The 12,820-nt window shown below is 36.7% G+C and overlaps 1 protein-coding gene across 17 annotated transcripts in view; it reads right to left on the bottom strand.

Annotated features, from left to right (window-relative positions):
- Window positions 1–12,820, bottom strand: part of KIAA0586 (KIAA0586 ortholog) — a 122,952-nt gene that overhangs the window by 34,721 nt on the left and 75,411 nt on the right. For 13 of the 17 annotated variants that reach the window (XM_065548854.2, XM_065548856.2, XM_065548853.2 and 10 more), the window contains 2 exons: window positions 4,015–4,169; window positions 82–187 (listed from right to left, as the gene is read on the bottom strand). The exons of 1 other annotated variant lie outside the window; for it this stretch is intronic. In XM_065548854.2, coding sequence (XP_065404926.1) covers window positions 82–187; window positions 4,015–4,169 — 261 coding nt within the window. The remainder of the gene's footprint in view (window positions 1–81; window positions 188–4,014; window positions 4,170–12,820) is intronic. 3 more of the 17 variants (XR_012415827.1, XR_012415828.1, XR_010588497.1) reach the window with 1 other exon arrangement.

Here is a 12,820-nt window from a genome sequence, read left to right as displayed (position 1 = left end):
CAAAAGTAAAGAATTCTCATATTTGTTCAATATCCAGACAAGTATCAAACTATTATATTACTACATAAAAACAAGTCTTACCTTGTTGCTGTGATGGTGCAATATCAGATTTATTTGTAACATGTAGGTAACTTTGTGATGGTTTGTGTTCGACTTGCTTAACATCCTGATTTCGCTTTTGTTGGTACTAAATAATTTAAGATATGAAGTCATAATATTTTTTAGTTACTTAAAAAATCTGAGAAGTCAAATTATTCAAGTGTTTATAAAATTTTAATAATATGCTTGCTGTCTAGTTGCTTTTTATTGCCATTTATGTATTAGCACTTCTACCGATAAATAGGTGATGAGGTACATATCACAAAAGAAAAGATGTTGCAAAAAAAAACTTTAAAAAGATTAGGATCATATATACAGATTTCAAATATTCAAGTCATTTCTATTTTTATTAGAAAATTCAGAGCTACTTATGAATTAAACTACTTTATATACATATAATGGATTTAGACAGGATAAGAACTTAATTTGGCAGCAAACTCTTCCATATAACCACTTTTTGCATAAAATGAAAATCTGCATAATGCACTGCAATTTTCGAAGAGCTTTTATATATAGTAACATCATTTAATTCTCAGAAGTGTGAGTAGGTATTGTTATGTTCCATTTGCCATTCAAGAAACACACGCCCCATCATAAGCACTATCATGTCTCTCCCTTACCTATAACATAATCAAATTTGAAATTTACATTAGTCACAAATCTCTTCATAATCACACATCACAAATTGTGTGATTTTCTTTCTTCTCTTTCCTGTTTTATGAGCTTAATTATAAAGAGCCCCTGAAAACAGCTATTACAGGAGCCCCTGAAAACAGCTTTAACAGGAACTTAAAAAGAAATCCCTGAACCCTTGTCAATAAATACAACCATAGAAGAATCTGAAACATCTGTCCACATGGACACAATGTAATCACCGCACCTTTGACAAGCATCCTCTTTATCTAGGGGTAAAAATGAGTAGCTCTAAGCTACAGTAGTAATAACTAGTCTTAACTCTGGTCTTTCAAGTTTAGAGCTGTTAGTCATGTATGTTTCTGCCTCGAAGGAAATATTATCTTGGTGTGTATTTCTAAGATGGGTACTAGGACTACCTCTGGCTCTGGCTGCTGAGACTTTGAACGTTTCTAGTGGTTTCCTTGCTTACTCACAGTGAATAAGAGCTATGAACACAGGAGCTAACCTGCCTGTGTTCAAATCTGGGTAAGGCATTTTCTAGCTTTGACCTTGGGCAAGTTATTTAACTGCTTAATACCTCAATTTCCTCATTCATGAAATAGGGATAATAATAACTACCTCATTAGGCTGTTATAAGGATTAAATGAGTTAAAATACATAAAAAACTTAGAACAGCATTTAGCACTATAAATGTGTGCCATTATTACTAACCATACGTCCCTGTCAGCTAAAGAAATCTAACAAAGGAATTTTTTGAGGCCCATTCTTCTGGTAACACTTTATAGTTTTATTCTAAAACAAGCCATCAATTAAAAGGAAGTAAACTTTTATTTTGAAAGTTTTATTGAGATATACATAACAGACAATAAACTGCACATATCTACAGTGTCCAATTTGCTGTTTTGACCTACCTATAAACCCATGAAACTATCACCACAATCAAGATAATACAATAAACATATCCATCAATCTCAAAAGTTTTCTCACACCCTTTTATCTTCTCCCTCTTGCCCTTCCCACCTCTACCTCCTACTGTCCCCAAAAAAGAACTGAAATGTTTTCTATTACTATAAATTAGTTTGCATTCTCTAAAATTTTATATAAATAAAATCAGAGTGATTTTTTTTGTTTGTTTTTGGTATGGCTTCTTTACTGAACATAACTTTTGTAAGAACCATCCATGTTATTGTTTGTATTCATAGTTCATGCCTTTTGATTGCTAATATTCCACTGCACAGCATACACCACAATTTGTCCATTTACCAGTTGATGGACAATGTGTTGTTTCTAGTTTTTGGTTACTACAAATATAAAGTTGTATGAACATTCATGTACATGTCTTTGTGTAAATATATGTTTTAGTTTCTCTTGAGAAACTAGGAGTGAAATGCGTGGTTCATATGGTGGGTGTGTATTTTTTAAGAAATGGCCAAGATCTTTTCCATAGGGGTTGGATCGTTTTACATTCCCAATCAGCAAAGTATGAGAGTTCAGTTGCTCCACATCCTTGCCGACACTTGGCATGACAGTCTTTTAGATTTTAGATATTCTAATGGATATGTAGTGGTAGCTCATTGTGGTTTTATTTTGCATTTTCCTAATGACTAACTCTGCTGAGAATCTTTTTTTTTTTTTCTTTGAGACAGAGTCTTGCTCTGTCACCAGGCTGGAGTGCAGTGGCGCGATCTCGGCTCACTGCAACCTCCACCTCCCGGGTTCAAGGGATTCTCCTGCTTCAGCCTCCCAAGTAGCTGGGACTACAGGTACAAGCCACCACACCCAGCTAATTTTTGTATTTTTAGTAGAGACAGGGTTTCACCATGTTGGCCAGGATGGTCTCGATCTCTTTACCGCATGATCCACCTTCCTCGGCCTCCCAAAGTGCTGGGCTTACAGGCGTGAGCCACCATGCCCAGCTGAGAATCTTTTTATGTGCTTATTTGCCATTCATATATCTGGGTAAAGTACTGGTCCAAATCTATTGTTCATTTTAAACTGGATTGTTTGTTCTCTTAATACTGAGTTATGCAAGCTCCTTATATATTCTGAACACAAGTCTTTGATCAGATAAGAGATTTGTAAATATTTTCTCCCAGTCAGTGGCTTGCCTTTTAATTCTCTTAACTGTGTTTTGAAGAACAGAAGTTCTTATTTTTGATAAGATCAATTTAAAAAATTATTATTCACAGATAGTACCTTTGGTATCATATCCCAGAAATGCTTGCCTAATCATGGTCACAAAAAATTTTTTCATACTGAAGTTATTAACATACTTTTTCATTATTAACTAATTTTTCCTAATCATTGCTTGGTCACAGGTTGGTAATACTGAACCCCACATAATCATGTGTTCCACAATCTTTATCTTACATATTTTTTGGTTTCATCCTTAACATATGTACTGCTGCACAATACCATGAATACTTATTCATAAATTACTTCAAAATGAGTAATAAATTGCCAATACACAAATAAAAAACTATTTAATATTGAACTTTTTTAGATTAACATCTTGGTGAGTAACCTATTTTTTCAGTACATGAGATTGCATGGGCCATTGGCTTCACTCAGTATTAAATTTCTTATGCAATACATTTCTTATGAAACACTTTTTACAAATTTCAATGTAATAAACACTTATCGAGCACTTACTTTGTGCAAATTACTAAGCTAGGTAGTGTATGCAGATACAGAGATGTAAATTAAATAGCTACCTTACTTTTATATATATTATTTTTATGTTTTATTTATTTATTCACTTTTTTGAGACAAGAGTCTCACTCTGTCACCCAGCTGGAGTACAGTACAGTGGTGTAATCTGCTCTCACTGCAACCTCTGCCTCTCGGGCACAAGCAATCTGCTGCCCACATCAGCCTCCCAAGTAGCTGGAACTACAGGAGCCTAGCTAATTTTTGTATTTTTTGTAGAGATGGCGTTTTGCCACATTGCCCAGGCTGGTCTCAAACTCCTGGACTCAAGTGATCCGTTGTCTCGGCCTCCTAGAGTTTCTGGGATTACAGGTGTGAGCCATTGCACCTGGCCGTTACTTTTATTCTTTAATTTAAAGATAGGGAATTAAGGCTTAAAAGGGGCTAATATGTTCAAGGGCACAGCTTAGGTGAACTAAGATTTATATTCAGGCTTGAGTTAGGAAATAAAGGAGGCATGATTTGAAGCTATCTGACTTCAGAGGCTTGGCTCTTGACGGGGTACCATGCTAAGGCAATATTGTTTCAATTCTCATTTTAAGTAAAATATAAGTGCTACTAATTTGGTACCTGGGAAAAATCTTCAGCGGCTACTGGTAAATTAACATCATTTTCTTGTAATGTCAGAAGTGTTGTGGGAAGAACAAGGTTAGAATTTGGCTCCAACTCCAATTCTCCCAAACTCATTGGACCATGACTAGCACATGAATCTTCATAAATACTACCTATTATCAAAAATGTAAACAAAAAGTTAAAATAAATTGTTAAATTTATCTTCAAAAATGAACAAGTAGTTGACTAAAACTACCAAGATGTCTCACCTGCTGAATTAGAACTAGCAGTGTACTTCAAACAAAGACACCCGGACCAAGCCTTCACTGCAGTTAAAACCGAAACTCAGAGAGAATGCAAAAAGTACCTATGTTCAAACAAATCCATGCAATATTCTACGTAAAGTTTCAATCAACAAGTTGTCCATGCAGTTCATCTGAAGCCTCCTTCCCACATACGAACTCTTAACACTCCTGCTTACCGTTCCTATCTCTAAGAGTCAATAGAATACTTTCTATCTAAAAGGTAATCTTAAAGCAAAGGGCAATTTCCTGCCTGGAAAATGTTGGTACTGCCTAGCTCTATTCTGTGGATTTTTTTATTCAAGTGATCAAGCTCTTCTTCTTTTTTTTTTATCTAAACGGCACCTCTGGCCGGGCGCAGTAGCTCATGCCTGTAATCCAGCACTTTGGGAAGCTGAGGCAGGTGGATCACCTGAGGAGAGGAGTTCGAGACCAGCCTGGCCAACATAATGAAACCTGTCTCTACTAAAAATACAAAAATTAGCTGGGTGTGGTGGCGTGTGCCTGTAATCTCAGCTACTCACGAGGCTGAGGCAGGAGAATCACTTGAACCCGAGAGGTGGAGGTTGCACTGAGCTGAGATAGCATCACTGCACTCCAGTCTGGGTGACAAAGTGAGACCTCGTCTCAAAATAAATAAACAAACAAACAAATAAATAAATGGCACCTCAGTCAAATCAGTAAAAAGAAGACAAGAGCAGAGATATCTATGTATCTAATAATAACATCACTCTACCTTTGTATTACACTATATACTCCAAGCACTTTCATATACAAGTACATTATCTTATTACATTTGAACTTTACAATCATTCTGTAAGATAGACAGGTTACAATATTGTAACTGTCTCTCACAGACATTACTAAGGTTCAGAGAAGTTAACTAACTGTCCAAAATCAGAGAGCTAGTAAGAAGCACAAAGGAATTAAGTCACTGCTCTCTGTTTCACAGTCTTGCTAGATAATCTTTTAAAATATAATCAATAGAAATAGACCTGGAGTTATATGCAAATCAAGTTGTTTTAAATATATATATTTAAAATTTATATATTTATTTTATTTTATTTTATTTTATTTTTTTAAAGACAGAGTCTCACTCCTGTTGCCCAGGCTGGAGTGCAATGGCATGATCATGGCTCCCTGCATAATTGACTTCCCAGGCTCAGGTGATTCTTCCACCTCAGCGTCCCGAGTGGGTGGGACTACAGGTGTGCACTACCACACCTGGATAACTTTTTGTATTTTTAATAGAGACAGGGTTTTGCCACGTTGCCAAAGCTGGTCTGAAACCCCTGGGCTCAAGTGATCTTCCTGCCTCAGCCTCCGAAAGTGTTGGGATTACAGGCATGAGCCACTGCACTGCACCCAGCCTGAAAAAATATTTTAAAGACGCCATAGATATTTTCCATTTAAAGGCATTCTGTTGACAATTTCCTAGATATAGCAAATAATCACTCTGATTGATCTTTTATATTAATCTAGGTTTTCAATGGGGTTTTACATAAAGCAAAATACATCTATTGAGTTCTAATTTTTTTTTTTTTTTGAGATGGAGACTCACTCACCCAGGCTGGAGTGCAGTAGTGCAATCTCGGCTCACTGCAACCTCCGCCTCCAGGGTTCAAGCGATTCTCCTGCCTCAGCCTCCCGAGGAGCAGAGACTACAGGCATGTGCCACCACACCCACCTAATTTTTGTATTTTTAGTAGAGACAGCGTTTCACCATATTGGCCAGGCTGGTCTTGAACTCCTGACCTCAAGTGCTCAAGTGATCTACTCGCCTTGGCCTCCTAAAGTGCTAGGATTACAGGCGTGAGCCACCATGCCCAGAGGCATTGAGGTTTGATTTTTACTATTATAGCATTAAATCTGTATAAAACAATTTATCAAAATTATTACCTGATTAATTCTCATTTAATTATCTAACATGAGATTAATTTAAGTAATGGTAATAATACCTATAATTTAAAGTAACTCATGTTCCAGGCTTTATTTGCCTCTTTATATTCTGTTATGCCTTTTTCTATTCCTATGTGACTTCTTCGACATTTTTCTAAGATAAATTAAGAGAAAAGAATTATATATAATGTTAAAAACGAAGATATTGAAAACTCTTTTGCTGATAATATGGTATATGCCTAGAAAATTCCAGAGACTCTAATGAAAACAAAAGAACTTGCTGGGCGCGGTGGCTCAAGCCTGTAATCCCAGCACTTTGGGAGGCCGAGATGGGCGGATCACGAGGTCAGGAGATCGAGACCATCCTGGCTAACACGGTGAAACCCCGTCTCTACTAAGAAATACAAAAAATAGCCGGGGGAGGTGGCAGCGCCTGTAGTCCCAGCTACTCGGGAGGCTGAGGCCGGAGAATGGCGTGAACCCGGGAGGCGGAGCTTGCAGTGAGCTGAGATCCGGCCACTGCACTCCAGCCTGGGCTACAGAGCGAGACTCCATCTCAAAAAAAAAAAAAAAAAAAAAAAAAAAAAGAAAACAAAAGAACTCTATTAGAACTAATACGAGAATGTAGTAATGTGACTGGATATCAGATAAATAGATAAAAATGATTAGCTTTTTTCTATAGTATAGCAACATGATTAAGCCATGAAAGCACAGAAAGTATAAAAGATAGAAATATCTATATATAAATTTTTAAATTATATGGCAAAAAAAGATCAACAATGTCAGTGAACAAAATATAAATTTGGATAAAAATATTTACAATACAAATAGTAGAAAACATCTAAACTATAGAAACAGCTTTAAAAATAACAAGAAAAATTGCGAACCTCCCAGATGGGAAAAGAACTTTATAGGAGCACATACAAATGGCCAACAAACATCTGACTGAAAAGACATATAAACTCACCAGGAGTCAGAAACATATCTTCATATTTCTACTGAGGCATATAAAAAAACTATTCGACACAATTTCAGGAGGGGATGTAAGGAAAGGGCACTAATAAATTGCTGATAAAAATACATTGGTTTAAACTTTCAAGAAAGCAACTTGGCATTATTTATTTCCAAACTAAAGATATATTTGCTCATGTATAGAAGAGCTTCCCAGAAGTACATACACTGGAGTAAGGAGGGGTATATAAAACACAACAATCTGGTAGGATACGTGTGTGGATACTTACTCTAGCATTGTTTATAGTGCAGGGAAATGGTAATAAACATCCATCAATAGAGAAACAACTAAATAAATTATTGGAAATCAACACTATGAAGTTGTATGCAATCATTAAAATGAACAAATTTAAGTAATACCAGTTGACCTGGAATAATCTACAGGGTTTACTGCGTAAAACACAAAATGCAGTCAAGTGTGCAAGATATGATTTCAAGTTGTAAAATAATGGCAATCACACACACTATATATATTGTACATGCATGTGTGCATAAAATTATATGTGTGAGGTAAAAAACAGGAGGGTTATATGCCAGAATCTTAACATGGGTTACTTGGGATAAGGCATACATGGGACAGGAAAAAAGTGGTGGTGGGAAGCACTCAAAAAGTGTGTAATAGCTTTCACATCATATACCATCCTATAATTTAACAGATATTTACTGTGATCTGTGTACTACATAACCTGCTAGGTGACAGGGATATGACAGTAAACAAGATAAAGTCCATACCGTCACGTGAGATTACAAATCAGTGTGATAAGAGCAACATTAGGCAGGTGACATTAGAGAATTATACATATGACAGGTATTTAACCCAGTGATAAGGGTCAGGAAAGGATTCCATGACAACAATCATAACAGTGCTGAATTTGCTGTGTCTTCTAACAAGCAGGCTCACTGAGTGTGGGTGTCTCACCTGTATAATGCAAGTTAGACCTTTAAAAGAGGGATTTTTAAAATATTATTTCAATCAAGTCGAATTTAATTTAATTTAATTAATCATAACTAGAAATCCCTAATTTTGCTTTCCTAGGATTTTATTGTAGTGGAGAGCAACCATGGCAGACTTTTAGAGAACACTAAATTTGCCTAAAATTGCCAGTCCAGCAAGAATTTTTGGTCTGGCATATCTAACAGATTTTTTTCATTTGTATGAAAGTCAAAGGCATCACACATTCAGTATGTATAAACTCCACTCCACCTCTTTCCTCCTAATTCTGTCCTTCCTCCATATTCGTTCTCTCTCAGTGACTGAGATGATCATCTATCCAATAATTCTAGCCAGAAACCTAGGTATTTCTTAGACTTTCTGCTACTTTTTTACTGCTCACACTCAAATGAATCCCTGTCCATCTCCTTAATTCTCTCTCAAATCTCCCTTTTTATATATCTTCCCTACTAAATAATATCTCATCAGGTCAATTTTAATGGTTGTCTAATCAGGTTCCTTGCATCCAGTGTTAACTCTTCCAATCTACCCATCACATTGCACCTCAGATGATCTTGCTAAATAAAAGGTAAATATGATCATATCACTCATTTATTTATAATCTTTAGCAGACTGATGAATATCACACAACATTCAGAATTGACAGAAACTTAAGACTGAACTGTTCATGGGAATAAGTATAAAGTAAGACTTACTATTTCCCATTTTGTATACAAAGCGATCCGTACTGTACTCCTTAACAGATCATCCAGGGCTTTTCATGACCTGGTTTCTGCTCCCTGCTGCAATTTCATTACATATTAAGCTCTACTACTTTGACAAAAACACTGCATTTCTGTGATTAACCCTTGTTTTTTTTGTTTGTTTTTTGGGGTTTTTTTTTTTTTTTTTTGCCTTTGTTCCCTGTCTTATTGCATATTCTGCCTGAAAGGTCCCTCCTCACCACATGGCAAGCATTTATTCATCTTTGAGGAGTCACTTCAAGCAAGACTTCCCTCATCTATGAAGTCTTTCCTGAATCCCTTCAACTACAATTGACCTGAACATCCATCCTATATGGACTTCTTCACAATAACTACAGTAATTTATTGCATGATTTTGCTTTCTTATCTACTATGTCTACTAGAGAAAAAACAATCATTGTGAACAGGGCCTTACCAAGTTTCATATTCCTAGCACCTAGCACATGCTTAGCACATAGCAGGCACTCAAAAATGTCTTCTGAATAAGGTAAATGAACAAACTGGAATATTCTTACAATTTGCCATCTGGCTAATTCCCTTAAGATTCAATTTCACATTGGCTCTTGCAGAAAACCTTTTCTAAGCCCTCACAAATGAGTTGAATTCCTCCTCTGCACTCCCACAGCCGTATGTTGTACTAGTCATACAATATTATAATTGTTATTTATTTCTCCCACACTAGTTAGTAAATGTCTTGAGAGCAGACATCTATCATCTTTGAATCTTGAATGCTTAATGCAGTACTTACACAGCTCTAGGTATACAGTGGGTATTCAATACAGGTTTTTTGAGTAAATAAAAAGCTGTAGTTGGTAGTATATCCCAGGGTCCACATATAATTCATTCAAATTATAGCTTACATTTTAGGGTCCCCAAGACAACTCCTCAAAGCCAATTTTGCATCATTCAGTTACTCAACCCAACCTGAGAGCCTAAGGCATGGAGACAGTGATAGAGAACTACAGGAAATAGGACATTTCCTGAAAATTAGCAGGGGTGGGGAGGGGCAAAGTAAGAATAGATGACCCTCTGTAAGCAACGTTGATGAAAAGCAATACCAATCACTAGCATATATAGTTGATTCTCATCTATGGACCACAGTTATATTCTGTGGTCACCAGGAGAAAATCTTGAAACAAGAGGAACAAATTAGTTTTCTATAGGCAAAGTCCTTTTAGTCAACTGTTGATAGTTTCTGATTCTATGAAGTACATATAAGATAGTACTTTTCATGCTCCAAGCATTATTAAAGAGAACACCACCATGTGCCAAGCACCGTGCTTACTACTTCACATGCATTGTCAAATACATGTACCTAATAACCGTAATGAGATAGACACTATTACCTCCAAGATAGCCCCCAATGATCCCTGCCCTCTTGGTATTCACACCTTTTTAAACTCATCTCTTAAGTTGTTCCATGATTGGTCTGTGTTATCAATGGAATATGACAGAAGTGATGGCATGTCACTTTGGAGATTAGGTTATAAAAGACATTATTAGCTGGGCGCAGTGGCTCACACCTGTAATCCCAGCACTTTGGGAGGCTGTGGCAGGTGGATCACTTGAGTTCAGAAGTTTGAGACCAGCCTGGCCAACATGGCAAAACCCCATCTCTACAAAAACATATGAAAATCAGCCAGGCATGGTGGTGTGCATCTGTAGTCCCAGCTACTCAGGAGCTACTTTCTCTCAAAAGAAAAAAAAAAAAAAAAAGACATTATGGTTTCCATCTTGATTGCTTACTTTCTCTTGGGAGATGCCTGCTACCACATCACTCATGGCCCTATGGAGTGTTTAACATGGTGAGGAAGTGAAGCCTCTTGCTAAGGGCACATGAGTGAGCTTGGAAAGTGGATCCTTCAACACTAGTCAAGCCTTCAGATGACCTCAGTCCAAGCCATCATCTTGACTGCCACGTCAGGAGAGATCCTGACAACCACCCAGGTAAGCCACTACCGGATTTGTGACTTTCAGAGTTCTGTGAGATAATAAATATTTGTTGCCTTCAGCTGTTAAATGTGGGGTAATTTTGTACATAGCAATATTATCCCCACTTGACACATGAAGAAATTTGGGTTCAGGAACATTAAGTTACTTGACCAAAGATATACAGAGCTGGAATTCAAACCCATTTTGGAAACTCTCAAAGCCTAACTCTTAGCTATTTTGCTATACTGCCTTACATATGTGCTCAGTCTTATGTTATACCATGTTACTTATTTTTTCCAATCAAACAAATACCTACAATGTATCTAACATTAAAAATTCACTGTCCTATAGGTAATCTGCTAGGGTTACCAGAAATTTAAGAAAGGACCAGAGAGGCTATCTCCTCAGGGAGTTTATTCCGTAACATTTCAACTAAGTGCCTAGTTGCTCTCAGGTCTAGTAGCTCTTAAGTACCTAGCAGTTCAAGTGATCTGCGAGAGCCACCTAGTGTTAACTCTGTTTAATTGCATTCTGCACATTTAGCTGGACATAAATGTAAGTCACATTTCATGCTATTTGAATCCTATAAATTTTAAAGAATGTAAAACATTTAATACTCTCATTATGTGTACAAAATGAGAAATGAGGCCAATCTTTACATTTATTCACATGGGAAATTCAGTCTCGAACTTCTCCCAATTCTGAACGATACAAGGTATTCACTCAATATGAAACTAAATACTCTAACTTCAGGCTTTTCCTTTTCTGATTTCTGGCAAATCTGCATGCCTCCAGAAGTTTCTTTTCACTTAAGAGAAAGAAGCAATGGGCATTTAAAAATCAATAATAAGAATATAGCAGATCCTCATTTATTTGTAAATTACATATTTGCAAATTTATCTACTTGCTAAAATGTATTTATAATCCCCAAATCAATACTTGCAGCACCTTTGTGGTCATTTGTGGACACGTACGAGTGGTGAAAAACTTAAATTGCCTTATATGCATTTTTCCAGTTGATGCTGAACAAGGATACATTCCACCTTATTTCAGCTTTCATACTGTAAACAAGTGACCTTTTCACAGTATATGTAAAGCTGTGTTTTTCACATTTCACGTTTTTGTTTGTTTTTTTGTTCGTTTGTTTTTTGGTGATTTCACTGTTTAAAATGGCCCCTTAGCGCTGAGGTACTGTCTAGTGTTTCTTTCTTTCTTTTTTTTTTTTTTTTTTTTTTTTTGAGACAAAGACTCACTCTTGTTGCCCAGGCTGGAGTGCAGTGGCGCGATTTCGGCTCACGGCAACCTCTGCCCTCTGCACCTCCCGAGTTCAAGCAATTCTCCTGCCTCAGCTTCCCAAGTAGCTGAGATTACAGGCGCCTGCCACTATGCCTGGCTAATTTTTGCATTTTCAGTAGAGATGAGGTTTCACCATGTTGGCCAGGCTGGTCTTAAACTCCTGACCTCAGGTGATCCGCCCACCCTGGCCTCCCAAAGTGCTGGATTACAGGCGTGAGCCACCGCACCCGGCCTGTCTAGTGTTTCTAAGCACAAAAAGGCTCTTCTGCTATGTCTTATGGAGAAAATATATGTGTTACATAGGCCTCCTTCAGGCACAAGTTACACTGCTGGATAGTTCAATGGCTGTGAGTTCAATATTAATGAATCCAAAATATATATTAAATAAGATTTCTTTAAACAGAAACATAAATAAAACCAGGTTATATATTGATCAATTGATAAAAATGTTATGACCAGAGGCTCACAGAAACCTAATCCTGTATTTATCCTAGGAGCAATGGTTCAATATTTGTTAATATGTTTGTGGTAACCACAGAATATAACAATGGTCCATAGATGAGAGTCAACTATACATGCTAGCGATTGGTATTCTCTATTCTATCCTTATTTCTAACGTGTCACAACAGAAAGTTTATTTAAATTCTAAAATAGTCCTGAATGCACTAAGTGCTACTGAAATCCATATA

The sequence above is a fragment of the Macaca fascicularis genome, chromosome 7 (assembly GCF_037993035.2).
Source record: "Macaca fascicularis isolate 582-1 chromosome 7, T2T-MFA8v1.1".
In the NCBI taxonomy this organism is placed as follows: Eukaryota; Metazoa; Chordata; class Mammalia; order Primates; family Cercopithecidae; genus Macaca; species Macaca fascicularis.
This window is presented reverse-complemented; position numbering and strand designations above follow the sequence as displayed.